The sequence below is a fragment of the Lactuca sativa genome, chromosome 4 (genome assembly GCF_002870075.4).
Source record: "Lactuca sativa cultivar Salinas chromosome 4, Lsat_Salinas_v11, whole genome shotgun sequence".
NCBI lineage: Eukaryota > Viridiplantae > Streptophyta > Magnoliopsida > Asterales > Asteraceae > Lactuca > Lactuca sativa.
The window spans coordinates 172,360,220-172,384,193 of NC_056626.2; the positions used below are offsets into that span (position 1 = coordinate 172,360,220).

The 23,974-nt window shown below is 37.9% G+C and overlaps 2 protein-coding genes across 2 annotated transcripts; both read left to right on the forward strand.

Moving 5' to 3' along the window:
• Nucleotides 1-203: 203 nt before the first annotated feature.
• On the forward strand, nucleotides 204-1,757 carry LOC111904659 (uncharacterized). Its single transcript, XM_023900399.3, has 4 exons — nucleotides 204-548; nucleotides 730-804; nucleotides 913-943; nucleotides 1,051-1,757. The coding sequence occupies exons 1-4, from the start codon at nucleotides 524-526 to the stop codon at nucleotides 1,475-1,477; spliced, it is 558 nt and encodes a 185-aa protein (XP_023756167.1). The 5' UTR covers nucleotides 204-523; the 3' UTR covers nucleotides 1,478-1,757.
• A 17,619-nt stretch (nucleotides 1,758-19,376) lies between these two features.
• LOC111904660 (inositol oxygenase 1) lies at nucleotides 19,377-22,720 on the forward strand. Its single transcript, XM_023900400.3, has 10 exons — nucleotides 19,377-19,709; nucleotides 20,186-20,291; nucleotides 20,607-20,688; nucleotides 20,797-21,001; nucleotides 21,092-21,204; nucleotides 21,314-21,436; nucleotides 21,539-21,608; nucleotides 22,031-22,109; nucleotides 22,227-22,308; nucleotides 22,392-22,720. The coding sequence occupies exons 1-10, from the start codon at nucleotides 19,679-19,681 to the stop codon at nucleotides 22,416-22,418; spliced, it is 918 nt and encodes a 305-aa protein (XP_023756168.1). The 5' UTR covers nucleotides 19,377-19,678; the 3' UTR covers nucleotides 22,419-22,720.
• Nucleotides 22,721-23,974: the final 1,254 nt, after the last annotated feature.

A 23,974-nucleotide genomic window follows, 5' to 3' on the forward strand; every position in this document is an offset into this window, starting at 1 on the left:
TATATATATATATATATATATATATATATATATATATATATATATATATATATATATACCATCTTATAAAGCATACATAATTTAGTCTTAAACACAACTTATGATGCATGATGTACAATAAATAAAGCTACCCTTTAAAAAATTGTCTTAAAGACAACTTATGCAACTCTCTTTACAACTAAATGATGCATAAAAAATAGGGGGCAAACGTATGCAGAAAAGGAAACCATGGTGACTGGACATCACATGGATCGAGCAGGGTCTAATTATATCTGTCAATCCTTTTCAACGATCCAATGGTTACAAACACCTTCACACTCTCCTAGAATCTTCTGCATTTCAAATTTTGATACCAAAGAATACGCTCCAGTCACCGCCATCTCTACTCCCTCTCGATACCATCAAAACCCTAAAGATTCACCGCTCAGATCTTCCATGTTCTCTCAGTATGATTTGAGGGTGATGGTGCGAAACCCTAACTACAAAGAAACATATTTGACCAAATCTCATATATTTCCTCGACATGAACACCAAACACCCCTGTTCTGGTAAGAGCTTTCAGATTTCTATCTGTGTTATAAAGCCTTTGTTATTATATTTTGTCTTTGTCCTTTTCGTCAGCTTATACTATTCGTTTGATAAAACTCAGAATTAAAGAAGGAAAGTTAACATTCAGATTCTATCAGTTTAACCTGTAATTGATGGACTTAGATCTCTTTTTTGTTACAGATATTGTGGTTTTAGGGAAGTTTACTGAAAGGAGTTGCAGGAACAAAAATCAAAGGGACGAAGGGGAACATAAAGGTGAATGAAAAATTGTTGCGTCCTTTTGTTTAATTTTTTTGCCCCCTCTTTTACGAGCCCTAAATTGAAATTTGTCTTACTTGGGTTTTTAATCTGGTGCATCTATAGTCGCAGGGAATAGTCCAAGTCGTCAAGCAGGGTTGATTCTTTGCTTTGTCTGACATTGTTATTTGCTTTCCTGGGTTAGATTTTGATTTTCCTTCCTTTTTGTTTCTTGATTTCACATGTTTGATTGTTCTTCCACAGGTTCTTATGCTTTTTAGCTCAAATAAAGCTATACATTTTTTGGTCAACAAACCTTCTGAAACACAACCCACCACCACAGTTGTCACTAACCTTAGATCTTAAGCTCAACACTGCCACAACTCGCCTCCATTTAACTCTGCTACCATCACTTCTACTTCATGGAAACACATCTATATATCTCTCTCTAATATCATATCTAAATCTTCAACACACCTCAGTCTCGCTCTCTTCCTTTCTTTCTTTATTGATGCCCCATCGTTCAGATCACATGCAAACACACAGATTAATTATCATTGTTCCTTTTCTCATTCGATCTGTACAAAAGAAACATAGAAACCATTTTTTGTCTTTTCGGTGGAAGATGTTCCAGATCTGTGTGCATGTTTTAAGATGTTTCATATTTGTGTGCATATTGTGTATGGTGTAGATCTATGTATGATTTTGATTTGTGTTATCTAAGTAGGTTGATTATTTGTATTTATTACATGTATGTATTCTTTTTAATTTTTTTTAGCAATGGAAAAGATAATTGATCAGGAAGATGAACATGGATGTTCATATTGTAAAGGAATTAAGAAGAAAGTAAGAGTTAGGTTTATTTTTTTGTTTGGATCTTGAATTTTTAGTTTCTGATTAGATCTTCTTCAAAAATTTGAACTCCAACAGTTCTATGTTTCTATAATAAATTTTGTTAACAATTTATGTAAGTTTCTATATGTGTCGGTGTGTTTGAATGTTTTTTAGCATGTCTACACTTTTTTATTTAAGTTTTTAAAAGGTTAGAGTAATAAATTTACAGATCCAGAGGTCAGAAAGTATTTTGTTTTTGTTTCATTTAAAATGTAACCATCTTTTTACCTGGTAAATTATTTAACGATGAAATAAAAGTTTTATGTTTTGGTTGTTTAAAATAAGTTTAATTGTGTTCATGTATGTAAGGTTGTCGTGCGTTTGTATATTAATATTTGGTGTTACAAGTTTCATTTCATGGGTATAATTGTGAAATTTGTATATAATTTGATATTTTGTTGTAAAACAACAATTAATTAAAAATAAAGATGATTATCAATGAATGAGAAATGAGGATTATTAATATAAATTTGTGATTATAACTTTTAACAAAGTACATTTGTGAAAAGTGACTGCTTAGTTCATCACCTAATAGTGTAGCTTATACACATGGTGAAAAGTGACTACTCACCTCATGCTAGCTTCTACAGTTGAAAAGCGAGTACCTACAATTAATGGGGATACGAAATCAAACGAAAAGTGAGTGCTTACAACTAATGGGTATGTGAGATCAACCGTAAACAATCTTGATAAATTAATGTCAAAAGAAAACCAAGATTTTGCAAATAATAATGCAAGTAATAACTTGAATCTAAACATTTAAGAGGATAGAAATACTAAACGAAAGTGATATTCAAGTTTCTTTGTCAATTTTGTTAGATGCCTTTACGAATTCAAAATATAACCCATGATGAAAATATGTATAATTAAAAAATGTCTCCTTAATTTTGTTAGATGTCTTTACGACTTCATTATATAACCCATGATGAGAATTCGTATAATTTTCACTTTTCTTTATGTGTTGTAAAATGAAAATAAATAAAATAAGACTTCTCTAATCAACAAAAATAAACTTATAATACCAATGCTTCGTGTGTCATCCAACAGTAAAAAGTATTTATTGTTGCATTGCATCTCTTTTCAATAACACATTTTCCGAAAGAAAAGAGAATCCGTTCGTTGAATCGAAACTAATCACCAAATGGAGACCGGAAACTAACTACCAATCAAACCTATTCATAAACCCTTCATTGAAGACCGCTACATATACTTTTACATTTAACCTAATCGTAAAATAAAACCAGTATAATAGATGATATCAGATAAGAAACTATTTTGCCTCAACATTTACGTACCTAGCTAGAAATTAATCGACAAAATGAACTATCTAACACAAAAACTATACTAAAACTAAAACAAACTATCTAGCATGAAAAGGAAATTAACCGCCGCATTAAAACTATTTGCTGTATTAAACTATCTCGCACGCCGCATCGCACGGGTACCATACTAGTATATATATATATATATATATATATATATATATATATATATATATATATATATATATATATATATATATATATATATCCCCTAATTTAATAAAATAAGTATATTTTTGCCACGTGGCAATTACTAAGCCCCTCCCCAAGCTAATTTTCCAGCTCAAAATTGTCAAACTGAAATACCACATTTTCCCTTAAAGTCAAACTTATTATGCGATTAGTATCCAAAAAATTCAGCAAGAAATTAGGAAATCTTCTGTTGTTCAACCGTTTCTTCTCTAATCTCTTCAATACTTTTGGAAACCAAATTAATTTGATTGAAATTTTAAAACACATCAAATCCCCAAACATTTCTCCATTCCGAAAAATCAGTAATCATTGATTAGCAAGATAGGAACCAATTCCATGGCAATCCGCTAATTCTAGCTCCTTATTCTCTTTGTATAACCCTCATATAAAAAATCAGCTGCTATCTAAAAGCAAAATTGGGAGAGCCAAAACCGGAAGAAGCTGATTTTTTATATCTGAGGGTTACAAAACATCATACGGAAATATATATTGTTCTCAATATTATGTGATCGAGTGTTGAATTGCACACAATTGGGGTTCTCGGTACATCAGTTTTGATTGTGCACTTTCTTCTTCAACTTCACTAGTAATGAAACCTCATCTACAACTTGTATCTCTGTTCATTACTTCTGTTAAATTGTATCTAATGTACGAATTTGATTTTAATTTATCCAAGAAAGTGACGAAAGTGTGTATTCATGAGGATGGGGAACTTCCGGCCGCCTTGGCACCTGAGCTAGATAGCCTTTCTCTTTACCAAAATTGAATTTAATTCTATACATAGGAGAGAAAGGGTCAAAATCATCCAAATATCATACGGTGTTACCATGGTCTCCTTGATTCCGGTAACATTCTTATTTTCAAAGAAAGTAATCCAAGTATCATCTGCCATTAGGTAAATATTTTTCTTAAGCTATTGTATGTTTGATAATGATTTCTATGTTGTTGTTGTGTGGTTTATTTGTTTGTTGTTGTTGCGTATAACAAAGACATCTTAAATCTGCACTAGCTTATAATTAATACTATTGTTATGTAACGACCCAAATTTCACGTCCAAAAATTTTCTTTTTTTAAATCAATACTTTAGAAAACGATTGTAATTAAAACACTGCCTGGTCAAACCATTTCATAACATACATCGTATCTGAAAACCGAAACATGAAAACAATCAACTATCAGAGTACAAAATCCCAGAATGACTCATCGTGCAGAAAACAAGGTGCGTGTATGATGTACCGCTACCGCGTCAGCTCCTTCCCCCTTGCAGAAGAGGTACCTGAAAACAAAACTGTAAACTATAAGCACAAAGCTTAGTGAGTTCCCCCATAATACCTCATACCATACAAACATACAATGAACAGGTAGGAGATACGGGCCTCGCACACACTCATGAAGATACGGGCCTCGCCCACACTCCGCTAGCTGGGAGATACGGGCCTCGCCCACACTCCGCTATCTGAGAGATACGGGCCGCACCCACACTCTGATATCTAAAAGATACGGGTCTCGCCCACACTCCACTATCAGAGAGATACGGGCCTCGTCCACACTCAACTGCTCAAACATAACATACAAGTATCACACAAACAACGAGTATAAACAATTCTATCATACTGGCACATATCATAATCAATTCAACTATGAGATACGGGCTCTGTCCACACTCCGACACTAACATATCCTCTATACGGGCCGGCCTTGGTGCCTTAGACCCGCTGCTACTGGAAGGAAACTCACCTCGAAAAGTAGCTGCCGAAAGTCTGACTGCTAGACGTCTGGCTGCTGCACCGGCAATCCTCCGGCTACAAATACATAAACATAGATTAGCCACGCATAAATACCCTTAGGTCAATTGACTGGCCCACCCCAGGTCCAAGTTCAACTCCTTGGTCAGAGTCAACTTCCAGTTGACTGGACTCGCCGAGTCATGGCACAGACTCGCCGAGTCCTTCTCCTACTAACCCGGTCCTACTCGCCAAGTCCCTCTTCCCACTCACTGAGTCACCCTTAACTCACTACTCGGGACTATAGAACCGACTTGCGATCCGACTCGCCGAGTCCAAGAACAACTCGCCGAGTCCCCACGAGCAGATCTCCTACTCGCTTCCAAATCCTCACCAGAGCATCCCTTAAGAGGATTTGGGGTTCTGGGACTATTGCTACACGTTAAATTGCTAATTCCGCATGCAGATACGAAGGGTTGGACCTTCAACACTTAAACCCCTCTTACTCAGTGACAATTCATATGACTCGCCGAGTTTGAAGAACCACTCGTCGAGTTCCAGGCAATCTTAATAGGACTCGCCGAGTTGTTCATCCAACTCGCCGAGTCTAAGACCATCTTCATAGAACTCGCCGAGTTCCACTTTGGGACTCGCCGAGTCCCTTCGACCCACTTCCCATACAGACCAAATTTGAGAGATGCAACGCTTCTAAACCATAGATCTATGCTCCTAGGGCATGCTTATCACGTAAAGTTGCAAACTTTACGTGCATGCATGGCCTTATAAGCTCAAGAAGGCAAATCCAAGCTCTTTAAGAGGTCATATACTCAATAGGGACCCCAATAACTCCAACCACAAAGACTTTACACTTCTAAGATGTCCATAAGGTCCCAATCTGAAGTCCTTTCAGAACATAGAGCATAAATACATGGAGTCTGAGGTTTTAGGGCTTGAAAACCACTAATTTGGGACAAAAAGGGGGTCTAATGATCTAGTGATCAAGGTAAGAACTTTTCTACCTGAATGGAAGCTTCCCACAGTGTAGATTGCGGATCTTCCTCCCCTCCTTGTACACTTCAACCTCTTCCTTCTTCTTCAAAGCTCCAAACCTTCTTCACAAAGCCAAAATCACTCTCAATAATAATATGGGGGCTAGGGTTTCTTTCTATAGCTCTCTGGAAGTGTTAGGGACAAAGGAGGCCAAGTTAGAGCGTTTAAATAGGGTGTAAACACCCGGATTAGGGTTTTTGCCCAGACAGGGTCTACTCGCCGAGTCCAAAGTTCAGACCCCGCGTCTTATTCCGCTCCTACTCGGCGAGTCGGTCCTTCAACTCGCCGAGTCCAAGGCCAAAATGCACTATTTTAAAAATATTAATTACAAGGAGTACGTACCAGGAAGCAGGTGCTACAAATCTCCCCCATTTATTTTAGACTTCGTCCTCGAAGTCTGCTGCTCGATCCTGAAACAGCTCGGGGTAGTGCTCCATCATCTCTTCCACCGACTCCCAAGTCCACTCGGATCCCTTTTGGTGCTGCCATTTCACCTTCACGAGTTCCACCCTCTTGTTCCTTAGATCCTTCGACTTCCTGTCGAGGATTGCCACAGGCCGCTCGATGTAATTCAGGATGTCATCAACCTGAATATCCTCCAAAGTTACCACTGCCGAGTCGTCTACCAGACACTTCTGCAACTGAGAGACGTGGAAAGTGCTGTGGATCTGGCTGAGTTCGGCTGGCAGATCCAACCTATACGCCACCTTGCCCACCCGGGCTACAACCCTGAATGGCCCGATGTACCTTGGGCCCAACTTGCCTCGCTTCCTAAATCGGATGACGCCTTTCAATGGCGATACCTTCAAGACAACCATATCCCCGACTTGGAATTCCAAGTCTGAATGGCGCTTGTCGGCATAACTTTTCTGCCGACTCTGAGTAGTCTGAAGCCTGCTCCGGACCTACTGGATCTTCTCTGTCGTCTGGAGCACCACTTCGGTGCTTCCCATGACCCTCTGGCCAACCTTTCCCCAACATATCGGGGTCCTGCACCTCCTCCCATACAACATCTCGAAGGGAGGACGGTTGATGCTCGCATGGTAGCTATTATTATATGAGAACTCCGCCAACGGGAGGTAGATATCCCAACTACATCCGAAATCCAGAACACATGCCCGCAACATATCCTCTAACTTTTGGATGGTCCGCTCGCTCTGACCATCCGTCTGCGGGTGAAAGGCGGTGCTGAAATGCAGACGAGTACCCAACTCGTCATGAAACTTCTTCTAAAACCTGGAAGTAAAACACACATCTCTGTCTGAAATCACTGATACTGGCACCCCGTGCCGCGCCACTATCTCCCTGATATAGATGTCGGCCAACTTCTCAGCCGAGATGCTCTCCTGAATTGGGATAAAATAGGCGCTCTTGGTCAACCGATCCACGATGACCCATATAGAATCCACTCATTGCGCGGTCCTGGGTAGCTTCGTGATAAAATCCATCTTAATATTATCTAATTTCCATAGCGGGATATCCAACGGTTGCATCTTGTCGTGCGGTCTCTAATGCTCGACCTTGACCTTCCTGCAGGTCAAGCACCGCTCGACGTACCAAGCCACATCCCACTTCATGCAGGGCCACCAGTAGTCCAGAAGAACATCCCTATAGATCTTCGTCGCCCCGGGATGAATGGAGAATCGAGATTTGTGCGCCTCCTCCATCAAGACCTGACGCACGCCTCCGAGGTATGGTACCCACACCCTGTGGTGTAATGTCAATAATCCTCTGCTGTCATAATCGAAGGAGGAAACCTGACCCAATATGCGCTCACTCTTCCGATGTTCCTCCTTCATGGCCTCCTGCTGGGCCACCCGAATCCGCTCCAAAAGTGAAGTCACCACTGTCATCCGCGTGCAAATATTCCTGATCGGCACCGCCTTGCGGCTAAGCGCATCGGCCACTACATTGGCCTTCCCCGGGTGGTAAAGGATCTCACAATCATAATCCTTCACCACATCGAGCCACCGACACTGCCTCATGTTCAGATTCGGCTGATCCATGAGGTACCTCAAACTCTTGTGGTCCGTGTAAATGGTACACCGAACCCCATAGAGGTAATGTCGCCAAATATTGAGAGCGAAGACCACCGCCCCCAACTCTAAATCGTGCGTCGGGTAGTTCGCCTCGTGGGGCTTCAGATGCCTCGAAGTGTAGGCAATAACATGCCCTCTCTACATCAGTACCGCACCCAAACCTGAAATGGACGCGTCGCAATATACCACAAAATCCTCTACGCCCTCGGGCAGGGCTAAGATTGGCGCCTTGCACAATCTCTGTCTCAGAACCTCGAATGTTGCCTGCTGCTCCGACCCCCACCGAAAGACCACAGTTTTCTTAGTCAACCTTGTCAAGGGTACGACTATCTTGGAGAAGTCCTGAATGAATCTCCGATAGTAGCCCGCTAATCCCAGGAAACTCCGAATCTTAGATGGAGACTTCAGAACCTCCCACCTCATCACGGTCTCCACCTTGACCGGATCCACCGAAATCCCGTCCTGGTTGACAAGGTGCCCAAGGAACTGCACCTCGTGCAACCAGAACTCACACTTGGAGAACTTAGCATATAAGCTCTCCCTCCTCAGGGTCTCCAACACCTCTCACAGATGCCCCTCGTGTTCCTCCTGCGTCTTGGAATAAACCAAGATGTCATCAATGAAAACTATCACAGACCGGTCCAGCATATGTATGCACACGTGGTTCATGAGGTCCATGAACGCGGAAGGGGCATTGGTGAGCCCAAACGGCATCACCACAAACTCATAATGGCCATAGCGCGTCCGAAACACGGTCTTCTGCACATCTTCCTCTCTGACCCTCATCTGATGATAACCCGAACGCAAATCGATCTTAGAGAACCAAGATACTCCCTGTAACTGGTCAAAGAGGTCATCATTCCTAGGAAGTGGGTAACGGTTCTTCACTGTTACCTTATTCAGTTCCCGATAGTCTATACACATCCGATGTGACCCGTCCTTCTTCTTCACAAACAGAATTGGGGCTCCCCATGGTGAACTGCTCGGTCTAATGAATCCTTTGTCTAACAGCTCCTGTAGTTGTGTAGACAACTCCTGCATCTCAGGAGGAGCCAACCGGTACGGTGCCTTGGCTATCGGAGCCGCACCGGGGACTAGGTCGATCCTGAACTCAACCTGTCGCCCCGGAGGTATTCCCGGAAGCTCCTCGGGGAATACATCAGCATAGTCTCGTACCACCGAAACCTCGCTCATTGTCACCTTACCCGCCTCCCGGGTATAACATACGCGACATATACTGCACAACCCTGCTGAAGGTAGCGCCTAGCTCTCACTGCTGAACATACCGCGGGTCCATGTTGTGGCCTCTCACCGTGGATTACCAACTCTCCCCCACTTGGGGTCCTGATCCGCACCAGCTGCTGTGCGCAATCTATCACCACCCTATTAGGGCTCAACCAATCCATACCTATGATCACCTTGTTCCCACGCAACGGAATGGGAACCAAATCCACCAAGTAGCGCTCCTCAAACAACCTCAGAACACAATCCCTGAACACTGCTGATGCTCGCACCGATCAATCATCGGCAATCTCCACCTCTAAAGGGCAATCCAACGTGCCCGAAGACTTAGGAAACTTCTTGCTAAGCGCAAGAGAAACAAACGATCGGGTAGCCCCCGAATCAAACAACACCTGAACTTGGATACCGTTCACATGGAACGATCCTAAACAGAGCACATACATATAGCATATCAAATTATAGCAGCATAACATAAAGCATAAATAAGAAATCATACCCATCACCACATCGGATGTGACGCGTGCCTCCTCTGTAGTCAGCTGAAAGGCCCGGCTCCTCACCACTGGAGCCTTTGACTAGCCCTGCCGACCATCTGTGATCCTTAGAGTCGCTGGAGCTAGCGCCTTCACCGGCGCTGATGCTGCTGTCAACTGGGGAAATTGGCCCTCTTGTGGCCCCTCTGGTTGCAGTGGAAACACAGCAACTCAGATGTCTGAACAACCGAGACAGGGGCAGTACAATCCCTGCTAAAGTGTCCCGTATTGCCGCACTTGTAGTAGCCTAACGACCCCAATCTACATGTTCCCTCGTGCGACCTGTCGCATTTCCCGCAGCGGCCCGGCCCTCCTCGGCCTTTCGGCCTACCATCTGATCCCTTGGGCTTCTTCCCCGAAGCCCCAACCACCTGCCCCGTCTCTGCCTTTCTCTTCCGAATATGCTCCAAATCAATCTCCCTCGCCCTCGCCCTGGACCTGGAAATCATGGACTCTAGGGTAGGGAAAGCTGAAAAGCTAACATGCTCCCGGATGTCAGCCCGTAGCATGTCATGATAGCGAGTCTTCCTCATATCCTCATCTCCCGCATACTGGGGTACCAGCAATGCCCTCTCCCAGATCTTGGTGGTGATCTCCGCCACAGTCTCCGTAGTCTGTCTTATGTCTAAAAACTCCCTGGCCAGCTGCCGAAGCTCGACAGCCGGCGTAAACTCTGCCCTGAACCTGGTCACAAAGTCCGACCAGGTCATAGCCTCAACCGTCGAGGCTCCCAATGAGTCACCGATGGACTCCCACCAATATCTAGCGTGGTCTCGTAAACATCCTGCTGCATATCTCACCTTCGACCCCTCGGGGCAGAATCTGGTCAGATGTGCGGACTCAATGTCCGCAATCCATCGTCTGGCAGCAATGGGGTCCTTTGCCCCGTGGAAATCCGGCGCACCACTGCCCCTGAAGTCCTTAAAGGACAATGTGCGAGATTCTGACTGGCCAGATGCCATGTCACTCCTGAACGCCCTGAGGCGGTCCTCCGTCAGCTCAACTATCCTTTCCTTGATCGACCCGAAAATGATGGGGGTCGACTCAAGGATGCCTCTGGTGATCTCTGACGCGATTAACTCGCGTAGCCTCTTATCTACTGGCTCGGAACCTGATCCCGAACCCGACCCCTCTCTAAAACTGCCACCAGCTGCCCTCTAGCGTAGTACCACCATTTTGCAATACACACAGGCAACCATTAGTGATACTGATACCTCTAAAGGGATCACATCTATTTCAAGTTCCCTGGTCTTGTCTCTGCCTTCCTTAGTTCGGGTACGGATCCTCTTCTTTCAGTAGTACGGGCCCATACTACCTTCCACATCTATCCGTACCTTCTTCAAGGACTGCCTCGACTCCACGAAAGTCCTTTCTCTACTACTATACTCGTCCTAGGTTTTCCCTAGGGAATCTCTGACTCCACCATGCCCGGTCCTCAGCTGCTGAAGGCCTCCTTGTAATGTGAATTAGCCATTACCTGAATACCATCACGTGTGATGAGGCTCGGATAATCCTTCGAGTAACAGACCCGTCCCTACAATCGTTAGACTCAAACGAGAGCTGTGCCATAGGGCCAAATCCAGCACTCTAAGTTTATCCAACCCTGATCACATGTAATGTGACGTATTCACCTAATGACTAACTCTCATCACTTAGAGTCCCACAGAGCACATAGCAAGCAGCATTCGGACGCAGGGGAACTACTCAAGCAAGTCTGTCCTCATAATGAGAGGCTAAACTAGCATACAATGTTAAGCTCATACTACCAGGCATAACCTAAATAGGCTATCCTACTACTGTCTACTCAATACTAGCATGCAACTCTCATAAGCTGAAGCACATAAAGCAGGCACATAAGGCATCACTCCTAGATCTTAGTCCTATTCTAGCATGCTGTTCTACTGAAACTGATAAAAGAAACATAAACTTGTACGGGTACTTTAGGGAATACTTACTTGAGCTCGGCCGGTCGCGTACATCACATACTTCGTTCCTTCTCAAAACTCTCTTTTCTTAACTTTTAGAGAACATTTCTTTTTTTCAAAATCTTTTAATCCCTCGATTTGAGTTCAGACACCCCCGAGGGTGTGTCCGAATCCCTCAAACCAGGGCTCTGATACCAACTTGTAACGACCCAAATTTCACGTCCAAAAATTTTCTTTTTTTAAATCAATACTTTAGAAAACGATTGTAATCAAAACACTGCCTGGTCAAACCATTTCATAACATACATCGTATCTGAAAACCGAAACATGAAAACAATCAACTATCAGAGTACAAAATCCCAGAATGACTCATCGTGCAGAAAACAAGGTGCGTGTATGATGTACCGCTACCACGCCAGCTCCTTCCCCCTTGCAGAAGAGGTACCTGAAAACAAAACTGTAAACCGTAAGCACAAAGCTTAGTGAGTTCCCCCATAATACCTCATACCATACAAACATACAATGAACAGGTAGGAGATACGGGCCTCGCACACACTCATGAAGATACGGGCCTCGCCCACACTCCGCTAGCTGGGAGATACGGGCCTCGCCCACACTCCGCTATCTGGGAGATATGGGCCTCGCCCACACTCCGCTATCTGAGAGATACGGGCCGCACCTACACTCTGATATCTAAAAGATACGGGTCTCGCCTACACTCCACTATCAGAGAGATACGGGCCTCGCCCACACTCAACTGCTCAACCATAACATACAAGTATCACACAGACAACGAGTATAAACAATTCTATCATACCGGCATATATCATAATCAACTCAACTATGATATACGGGCTCTGCCCACACTCCGACACTAACATATCGTCTATACGGGCCGACCTTGGTGCCTTAGACCCGCTGCTACTGGAAGGAAACTCACCTCGAAAAGTAGCTACCGAAAGTCTGACTGCTAGACGTCTGGCTGATGCACCGGCAATCCTCCGGCTACAAATCCATAAACATAGATTAGCCACTCATAAATACTCTTAGGTCAATTGACTAACCCACCCCTGGTCCAAGGTCAACTCCCCGGAAAAACCCGATTTTTTCCCGATGTTGAAATGTATTTGTGATTACTGATTTTTGTATTGTCTTAACGAATGAATATTGAATTAACCCGTATTGTATATCGTCCTAAGTATGTCTACTTTAATTTCGCGTAAGCCTTAACAAATGAAGAGAAGGGGAGTATTATGTCTCACTACTATCGTAAGTTCCTTAGGTTGTCGTGGATGCAAAAGACACAATGGTCCAACTCGCATTTGATTACTGTGACCTTACTAGCTTTTCTAGCGGGACACTTTGGCCCACTAGCACACAAAGCTATTGAAAGTCTTTTTATAAAATATTGGGTTATTGAAGGCCCAATAACATATAAGCGTTATCCTTTTAGGCCCAAATATCATGTTGGTGGGCTTGCAAGGCCCAACAAGCATAATTTGAAACTCATAAGCCCAAAGTTTGTAGATTTACTCATTGTAGTCATCACGTATCTATTGAAGTGTTTTGATTTAACGTTTGTTGTTTTGTATTGATTCGAGACCGAATCAATTCGTTAATAACGATATTTGGTATTGAAGGTGTATTTGTTTTTTCGTTTTGTCGCTAGCCGGATATCTTGTATTTTTTCATAATGAATTAATTTGTTTAGAAGTATGACTTTGACCCTTTTCACTACCTTTCTTTTATAAAAATAACACTTTTAGTCCTTTATATAAAACAATTTCATTTTTAGTCCTTAAAAATATTTTCTTGACACTTTTGTATCATAAACTTGTTGAAAAGACATTTTTAACCCAAATTATATTTAGTAAACAGTTTTAGCCCTTCCAGAATGGTGTTTCTCGGTTAGAACCCCAAATTTCGCAATTTTTAAAATTTTGGCCCTGAATACAAAAAGTTTACACTTTTTATCCTTTTTGGAGTTTAAAAGCATTTTTGACCTTAGAAATAGTTTTATGTCACTTCATGTCCCCTGTTTTACTGAATATTACAATTCAGCCCCTTAAAAACTTCAATTTTCGCAATTTTGGGCTTGTTGGGCCGAAAAGCCCATATTTAGCCCAATAACTCAAATTTTTGCATTTTAAGTCCTTTGAAAATTCTAATATTCAGAAAAGTGATTATAAAAACTTTTTTGACTCTTTTGACCCTCAAGAAAGCGTGACTTGGCAGTTTTTACCCCAAGTTTTGTATTTTTAACATTTTAAGTCCTAAAATGGGTTTTATGTTAAAGTATGTTCCTCATAACCTTATAAGCTATTTTTCTTAACTAGATTAGTGTAAAAGAACTTATTTTTTGTTTGTTTCCTTTATCATGTCATAGATCTCAAATTATCACTCCTTTTGTTACATATTTATCACAAAAACACATAACATCACACACATACATGCATAAAATCACACATAGCATACACATACACATAGATCTACACATTTTCTTGTATTATCCCCCATAAAACATATGAAAACCAAAAATAGAGGGGTATGAAACTCACCTTGAATTGTAGTTTCGGTTTTGAAGAAGACTAGAAGAAGAAATTTCGATCCTAGCTTGGTAGATCTCGAGTTTAGTGGCTTAGATGATGTAAGATCACAAGTTTGAATAGATTTAGAAGAGATTTTTGATGAAATGAAGTAGCTAGATCATGGATCCAAACATAAACTTACCTTGGATGATGATTTTTGTGGAAGATGTTGGATTAGTATCTAAGGCTGTAACTATATTTGGTAAGTACTTGACCCGATTGTGCATGGTCCTTTTGGGTTGCCTTCACCATAGCAACTTGACAAGGTGATTTATATAGAGAGAAGAGATATTATTATTAATGTATTATTAGAATAATATGTTAAAGGAATAATAATATTATTTGATTAATATAAGTCATAAATTACTTAGGAATTAATTTGGTGACTTAAAGAGATTAATTGAAGAAAGGGGTATAAACTGTCAAATGTGTGATAGTTGTATTTTGAGCTAAGAATCCTTATGGATATGGGGTGGACGATTTTAAGGATGTTGATCACCTAGAAATCATCCTAGGCCTTATCTAGAAGGGATATTGGATTGCTTTGAGGCTAAGTTACCCAATTAGGGTTTTAGGGTGAAACCCTAGGAGCTCAAAGTATAAATAGACCCTTGGGGTTGTGGAAATCGGCCAACCTTGTTATTGGAGTAACCCTAGAGCCAATTTCCCTCTTCCTTACCTCTTTCAAATCATCTTCTTGCTAGTTGGAGTTTGTAAGCCATTAGAGGAGTGACAATTGTGACTCTAAGCTCCAAGAAGAAGAAGGTTTTCAAGCAAGTAACTCAAGGTATTATTCTAGATCTGTTTTCATATGTTTTGATTGTTAGTTTACATTAGATCTAGCCATGAAAGTCTTGGATATATTGCATGTTCAATTAGAGAAACCTAGATCCAAGCTATAGGGTTGTATGTGCACATAGGAAAGATCTTATGTCTAAAACCCATCAGAAGAATCTCTTTGAAAGCCTCTTAGATCTCGAAAATATGGAAATGAGTGGAGAGAGTTTCCTTGAGAGAATTTTGAGTGAAGTGTGTGTGTGTGTGTGTGTGTGTGTTTGGGTTCGACCGAGAGGAAGAAAGAGAGGAGAGAAGAGAGAGAGTGAGTGATGAGATAGGTGCATGGAAGCATGAGACTTTGCATGGAAAACCTCCATGTAAAAATGAGGTGGCACCCACACAAGTCAACTCTTCCTCTTGGTGGGCTTGGGCCGAGAATGGAGAGGGAAGAAAAGAAAATATGGGCCTTGAATGCTTAAGTCCATTTTATGGTTAAGTTATGTGATTTTTGGCCCAATAAAAACCAAAGAATGATTTTTATGATCTATTAGGGCTAATATAAATTTGTTTTGGTCCAATAAGGACCATTAAAATTAATCTAGTTTATTTTGGGTTCATAAGGCCCAAAATGTTAAGTTTCATGTATATGGGTCCAATTAGGGCCTATTTGAGAGTTCTAGGTTCAAGATAGTTAAATTGGAAGCTCATTGGTCCATTAGGTCCAATAAGGAAGTCCTACTTCAAAGTGAACTCAAATTGGAATTTCAAAGGTTTCCAATTCTTTGTTGACCATTTGTAGGGCTAGAATGAAGTATTTGATGAAGTTTTGTTGTTATAAATAAGCATCATTCATGCTTTCATGTTATTGATTCATAGTTGTTATATGTGTTGTGATTACAAGGTACCAAAATTTCTAGTTGTGATATTATAATTCTGACAACTTAACCGGTCAATCTCGTTGACATAATGATGTGTCAGTTTTGATGATTTAACGTGCTGTAGTGACATGCTGATGTGATAAATTTGAAAAATAATTACACAAAATACACTATGTTTTCACATTTTTCAATTTTGAAATTAAGTTTTTATTTTTATTTTTTAATTCTGACACTCAATTTTTTTTTTCAAATCGAATATCATTTTTTTTCAATTTTGTTGAATGTTAGACCATTTTTATTTGAAACCATATAAATATTTTTTTTACATTTAAAATCGTATATATATATATATATATATATATATATATATATATATATATATATATATACATCTTTCTCATTTAAAAACCATATTTTTTTTTTTTGTATAAATACAATGTTTTTTTTTACATTCAAACCATAATATTATGAGAGGTTTTTTTACCTTCATAATCGATTTCAATCTTATCAATGTTCTAATGGGAGGTTTAACTTCACCTGAAATAGGAGAAATGAAAATAAATGTGTAAATTGGATAGATTCCTAGTTTGAGAGAGTGTGGTCAACATACTTTGATGCTTTTTTTAGACAAAATTGCGTCGGATCATCGCCCAATTATTTTAAAGAGTGTTTTCTTTATTACAAGCCAACACCTTTCTGATTCTTTGATTCATGGTCAGACATGAACGCCTTTGATTAGTTGGCCAGGTGTTCTTGGGCGGAATTCCAATTGAGAATTTTTAAAACTTGTGTATTTATTTTGAAGGTAAATTAAAGTATCATAGAAACAAGATAAAGGATTGGAAGTTTAATGCCAATATTTATTATGATTAACATTATGACTACAAGAAATTGAGAAACTAATCATGATAATTATTAACCATGAAGTATAGAAAAATCATATATTAACCACAACTAATAAGAATTTAAAGTTACATTTTCTTGAAAAAGAATTCGGAATGTTGATGATTGTAATTCTAGTTCCCGACTTGCCGTGGTTGATGTATTCACTTTTTTTTTGTGTGTTATTGTGTGTGTAAATTGCATAAAGAAATTGGGCTTTTTGTGGGATGTGTGGGTTTAACCTCTTTGGTGACCAGTTTTTACTATGAGCTTAAAACAAGTATTAAGGTTTTATGACTAATATTGCTCGAACAAATATGAGATGTTGGGGGGGAGGGGGGTGGGGGGGCACACCCGCTAGTCTCAACAAGGGAGGATCCCCTCAACGATTGCATTATCCCATAGAGGTCTTAATCTTGACTCGACTCTATGTGGATCATGTATTGGTGAGTCTGAGTGTGCTAACCACATCCTTGTTAGTTGCCAATTTGTTGCACCAGTACGTGAGAAGATCTTCAGGTGGTGTGGAATTGATCCGCTAGAAGCACACGATGTGAGGGACATTGTGGATTTTGCTACAAAATAGGGAAACAATACTAAAAAATGAAAAAGATTCATTACTATCTGTTACAGATTGATTTGGGTGCTTTGGAAAGTTAGAAACGAATGGTTGTTTCATGCAAGATTTAACACCCTATCCAAAAGTAGTTGAGAATGTTAAATCCCTGATATTTATTTGGATTAATAATAGGGTTAAGGGTGGTTTTTGTAGCCAAGAAGATTGGCTTGTTTCACCTTTTTCCTTGATGTAATTGTACTTGAATTCCATGTTTTGATTTGGGTCCCTATTTAGCTTCTTGCTTTGGGGTGTACCCTTAATAAATCTATTGTTGTTTCCAAACAAAAAAGATATTTTAACTATTATACCACATTTATTATGCATTTATATGAAATTTTATGTTTCCAAAATAAGATACTTATTATTTAGTGAAATGTTTATATTCCATTTATTTTCTTATATATACTAATCGATTCCCATTATATTCATTCTAAATTATTTACATTCATCAATAACTACATAAAGAATATGGTTCATCAAAACTAAACAAAATTAGAAAAAAAAAAAAAAAAAAAAAAAAAAGATGATCAAAATGGAACCAATATCAAAATCGAAAAAAAAAAAAATTAAAACTTACTGCAAAAATTGAAAAAACATTAAAATTTAGTGTATTTTGTGAGTTATTTCTTTAAAATTTTGACAAATAAGAACGCCACATCATAAAAAATGGCATGTTAGAATGTCACGTCAGCAATCAATCGAGTGACCGGTAAAGTGGTTAGAATTATAACAAACTCGAAACACACGATCAAATTACGACAAAAAATAATGTGATGTCAAAAGTGAATTTTAATATAAACTTAATGACTTTTATGAAAAATGGCTCCATTTTTTCCGAAATTTTTATTTCGAAATCTACTCCATTTTAACAAACTGGAAGACATAAATAAATGTATTTTATACACATGTACTCAAACAACTACATTGGTACTAGAAAATACATGAAAAACGTTGAAGTGACAACATCTTGAACATACTTGAAAAACATTCAAATGACAACATCTTGAACTATTTGAGGGTTTCACGCAGTCACATATTAAATCGTGTAGTCATAAGATATAATATATTTAGGACCATTAGAGCATATGATATGAGCAACAAAAGTGGTACTTTTTGTTGTTGTGGTATCTCATAACCTAGTCGTAACAATATAACCCCCCCCCCCCCCCCCCCCCCCCCCCCCCCCAAATCTTGTTAAGATGGTGTTATGACATATCTCCTTGTGACGAAGACAATATGCAACATGAAGTTTAATTGGTTGTTACCTTTATCAACCAATCAAATCATTTTTTTTTTTCTCTCTCTATCTCTTAACATGTTATAATATGGGGAATATCATTTTCCCTTTGGTATTATGGTGGTGTTACGGTTGAAGTGACATATGAATTTTGTATTATAACGTGACTCATATCTAATGCTCTTCCAAATATTAAGTAGTAATTATTTGATTTCGAAGCCGTTATACTTGCACAAAACGATCATAAAAACCTTTTAATGGTTTTCGTCTTCTCCTAGGTTCCAATTTTCAAGTGAAACTCGCAAAGATTGTTCCAAAGAAAATTTGCAAACGTGTGACCATCATTCTTTTCCATTTCACGGGTCATTTTCTTTAAATTTATGAAAAGATGATTATTTTCTAATAATGCATGGTTGCCATTTTCTTATTATTTTACTCATTAACCCATTAATAAATGATAAAACATCTTATCTTATATATCATTATAATTAGACTCAAGATAGATGTCAAACTCATTGTCGATTTGAAAGCATTCCTAAACGTTACGTGAGCGAAAGAGAGAGCAAGTGGCTGAGAGAGTTTATGCCAACGCATGGCTGAGTCACGTGCGTCCCCACCTATCAAAAAAATCTTAAACCTCGGCCCGGTTCCTTTTTCAACGGTTGCCGCTTGCCAACAATCCTAGAATCCCTCCCGTCTCTACACCTATCAACATTTTGATTATTTTCTCCTTTTTTTTCGTATTTAAAACCCAAAATTCAAAATCAATTAATAAAAGAAACAAAAAATTGTTTTTTCAAATGAAGGAGTGGCAAGAGTTTGGGTTTTCAGGGAAGGACTTGGAGACCCTGAATTCTCAGGGAAGGACTTTCCGGCATGTTATAAATACCCTCGTTTTTTCTTCACAATTTGCCACCCATCTTTCTTCTCTTATCTTCACACCACCATTAAATTCTGTCTTTCACTTTTTAGCAAGTTTCCACTCTAAAAATGACGATCATTGTGGATCAACCCCAATTTGGTAACGATTGATTATTATTATTTTTTTTCCGCTTTATTTACAATCTTGACAAGTTTTGATAAATGATGTTAAAATGGATTCTTTTGTTTAGATCGGTTTCTTGAATTAATGCTTCTTGCTATCGAGTTTTGGTATGATCACAAATTCTTCTTGGAATTAAATATACTTTGATTATTGATATTATGTTTTTTTACGAGTTTTGAAGATGTTGATCTTATGTTATTCTAAGAAATTTTAATGATAAAATTACTTTTTTTTTTGTTAATTATTAAAAGTATAAAGTAAAACCACGAAAATCAGAAAATGGTATCAAATTTTGCTTGGATGTTGATTATACTATCATAAGTTTTGGGATTCATCTTAACTTTTTTTTTTTTTTTTTTTTTTTGTTAATAAATCAATTTTCAAGATGAGGTTTTCTTGATTTTATTGGTGTATTTTAAATTTAATTAATTAATTACTTTTCTTGGGCACAGAAAATGAAGATAAAGTGCAGATCCCAAAGAACGGGGAGAAATCAGAATTGGTGTTGGATGGTGGATTTTGTGTTCCCCATGCTAACACTTTTGGCCACAATTTTAGGTCTTTTTCTTTTTATGCCCCTTATATTTCATTATTTCTACTGGAATAAAGGACTTTATGTTTGATTTGTTTATGAATTTAGAATAAATCCCATTACCGTTCATAACAAAGAAGGAATTTTGATCAAATTTCTAGGTTACTAGAGAAAAACTAAAATTGTCACAAAAAAAAAAAAAAAAAAAAAAAAAAAAAAAAAAAAAAAAAGATTACTGGATTTTGGAGTCTATATGATTCTATATAGGTGTTGTGACATTTATTAATTAAATAAAACATGACTTATTCTACGTAAATATTAATTAATATCTTGTTATATAGGGATTACGATGTAGAGAGTGAAAGACAAAAGAGCGTGGAAAACTTTTACCGGGTCAATCACATCAACCAAACAGTTGATTTTGTGAGTATCATTTTATTTCAAGGCTAAAAATATTTTGTTAATTTTATCAATCTAAATCCAATAAAGTAATTTTCAACTATATTTTTAACTATATGGATCTATATATAGGTGAAAAGGATGAGACATGGGTATGAAAAACTAGACAAAGTCGAACTGAGCATCTGGGAATGTTGTGAACTGTTGAATGAGATAGTCGATGAGAGTGATCCAGACTTAGATGAACCTCAAATCGAACACTTATTACAGACAGCTGAGGCCATAAGAAAAGACTATCCAAACCAAGATTGGCTTCATTTGACTGCTTTGATCCATGGTATTTTTCAGTAAAAAAAAAAAAAAAAAAGTTGCTATAAGTTTATGTTGATATATGAATTTATATCTAACTCAAAATCGTGTTTTATAGATCTTGGAAAGGTTTTACTTCATCCAAGTTTTGGAGAACTTCCTCAATGGGCTGTTGTTGGTGACACGTTTCCTGTTGGGTGTGCTTTCGACAAATCAATTGTTCACAAAAAGGTTTAGTTTCAAATGAACTAATGGATTATTTTTATTCTGATTATATATTTATATTGTGTTTCTTTGAAATTTTTTGTTAATTTGATTTGGGTTTTGGTTTTGTAAACAGTACTTTGTGGAGAATCCAGACTACAATAATCCTACTTACAATTCGAAAAATGGAATTTACTCACAAGGATGTGGACTTGAGAATGTTATGATGTCATGGGGGCATGATGATTACATGTATTTGGTACATATTAATAGTCTAGAATTCATAATTTTCGTCCATATTGTGTTGGGCCTCACTATGTCATTTTTTAAAACACTTTGATTGTGTTTTTTATATTTTTAGGTGGCAAAGGAGAACAGGACCACTCTTCCATCGGCTGGGCTTTTCATCATAAGATATCATTCCTTCTATGGTAATCATTGTTTTCTTTTTTAACTTAATAAGTTTAAAGAAGTTATGTATTTAATATGAACAGTTCGTATATTATTGTTTCTTTTAAACTTAATTTAGACATATTAACTTAACGAGTCAAGCCAAAAAAAAAATGATTTATTATATACCTATACCAACCGTTTACTTTCTTATTTTTTCTCTTAGCTACTCACGTGATAAAATTAATTACTATGAAAAAAAATATATGAAATATAAGGGTAAAATAATCATTTAATCTTGGTTAAAGTAGTTTATTTGCTGCACGAAAAAAATAGATGTGCATCATTACTCATTTAATTAACTGTTTTATCCGTAATAAACGTAATACTAGAAAACAGCCTTAAAGTCTCTTTATAATCTGAAACTCTTAGTAATTTGTTTTAAATTGTTTTGTAACAATAGCATTGCATAGATCTGGAGCATATAAGCACTTGATGAATGATGAAGATGCTGAGAATCTAAAGTGGCTTCAAATATTCAAGTCAGTATTTTGTTTTAATAATAATTTTCCCAATTTCATCTTTAAAATTTGTGAGGTTCTTTTGGTCAACTACACTCCTTATTTGCTTATTTACTTTATGTTTGCATGTATATATAGCAAGTACGACTTATATAGCAAGAGTAAAGTTCGGGTGGACGTTGAAAAAGTGAAACCATACTATCAGTCTCTCATTAACAAGGTGAGAATATTGTTACAACAAAAGTTTGTGAAATTAACCAAAGTATTTCGCAATGCTTATTTTTAAAAATGTCTTGATTGCAGTATTTTCCTGCAAAGCTCAAGTGGTGAGGAGATAATGAAGAGCTTAATTTTATTGGATAATTAGAGTACCATGAATAGAAATAAATAATTTCTCATTTCAGAGCAGAAAATAATATAAGAATGTTAGGATATAAGTACAACAAATGTTTGTTTCATTATATGTCGATTTGTTGTCAGCCGTGTCTCTTTCTTTCCTTTTTTTTGTATTATCATGTGGTTAATGTATGGGTTTTTGGTGTTGTAATGATTTGCTTTTATCATAACCAAACAAATTGGTTGTATGACTATCTTTTGTTTTCGCAATTTAAATAGATCAACACTATAATTCATCTTGTGTGTGTCCTTTTAGCGTCAATGTATATTTCAGTTTACATGTTGAAATCGAAATTGAACAAAAATCAACAACCTTTTATATGATGGACGAAAACGCTACCAAGTATTGATCATGATCAACTAATGGATCTTCATATGTCAAATAGACGGTAGATGAGTTCTCCAAGCAATACGCTTCTGTCCAATAGACGAATGAAGACTTTCGTGAGTGGTGGTTTGAAATTTTGGACATTTTGGTGAGCATGTACAGTCAAATACAAGTGAACCATGTAACAATGAGATACTCTTATCATCAATTTTTATGGAAGTCAATCATGGTCAATTGGATCGAATAATGGAACAAAAAAACAAAGGAAAAGGTTTTATATCGTTGATGAATTTGCAAGCATGATTCAAATTGGCAAGGCAATGGGGTTGGAATTTATAAAAGAATAAGCAAGTAGGTATTTTCCTTTATCCCACCAACATAGATGAAGAAACCTAAAACGGGTTTATAAGTTTTTTCCCTTGTTAAGCCATCAAAGTCTTTAGTGGAAGCCAAGAGATACGTCAAACCCACATACAAGCGCCAAGTGGAAGACACGAGTTTGTGACATGACTTAATTTAACAGATAACGATGTTACCAGATTCGAAATTCGAATTGCCACATGGCATGTCAGAGTGGCCGAACATCGTCATCGAATCTTTTTTTTTTTAGGATTCAGTAAACATTGGACCTATCAGGTCAAATTTATTTCACACCTAAAAATCTTCATTTGCTCTCCTCTATTTGGCTCTATGAACCACAAAATCCATGTTCTTCTGTGTTTTCTGAGTAATCACTTTGCGTTTATCACTTCTTCCATAGTTGTTGGAACGAAGAATATTTTGTATCAAATCTCCGATTTTACACTAAAGCTTACATCCTTAGAGCAACATAAAACCTTTAAGGATTATAGCTTCTTTATTGCAGTCTTTTACCCGTTAAGATCAGTGCACTCGAGATTGGTATTAATTTATTATTATGTTTTTTTATTCGATCGACAACATAACAGGTATCCTTCTGCCTTTCTTATAATCATATATGATTGCAAATGATCGATGTGGTTTCTGGACGAAAGTTAACTAATAATAAATAATTGGATTTATAATCGCAATCGACATAATTTTTAATATTCTTTGTTAGTTTGATTTATTTTCTATCTAGTTTGGTATTCTACAATCTTAAATATTTTTATTACGTGATAAACTTTCAGGAAAATGGACATTG

What these genes read in the sequence shown, in the direction of transcription:
- LOC111904659 (XM_023900399.3), top strand. Translation starts at nt 524, where the DNA reads ATGAACACCAAACACCCCTGTTCTG. An exon ending in GGACGAAGGGGAACATAAAG is followed by an intron (nt 805 to 912) that starts GTGAATGAAAAA and finishes GTGCATCTATAG; the next exon opens with TCGCAGGGAATAGTCCAAGT. An exon ending in AGTCCAAGTCGTCAAGCAGG is followed by an intron (nt 944 to 1,050) that starts GTTGATTCTTTG and finishes GTTCTTCCACAG; the next exon opens with GTTCTTATGCTTTTTAGCTC.
- LOC111904660 (XM_023900400.3), top strand. Translation starts at nt 19,679, where the DNA reads ATGACGATCATTGTGGATCAACCCCAATTTG. An exon ending in ATGATGATTACATGTATTTG is followed by an intron (nt 21,437 to 21,538) that starts GTACATATTAAT and finishes TTATATTTTTAG; the next exon opens with GTGGCAAAGGAGAACAGGAC. An exon ending in ATCAGTCTCTCATTAACAAG is followed by an intron (nt 22,309 to 22,391) that starts GTGAGAATATTG and finishes TCTTGATTGCAG; the next exon opens with TATTTTCCTGCAAAGCTCAA.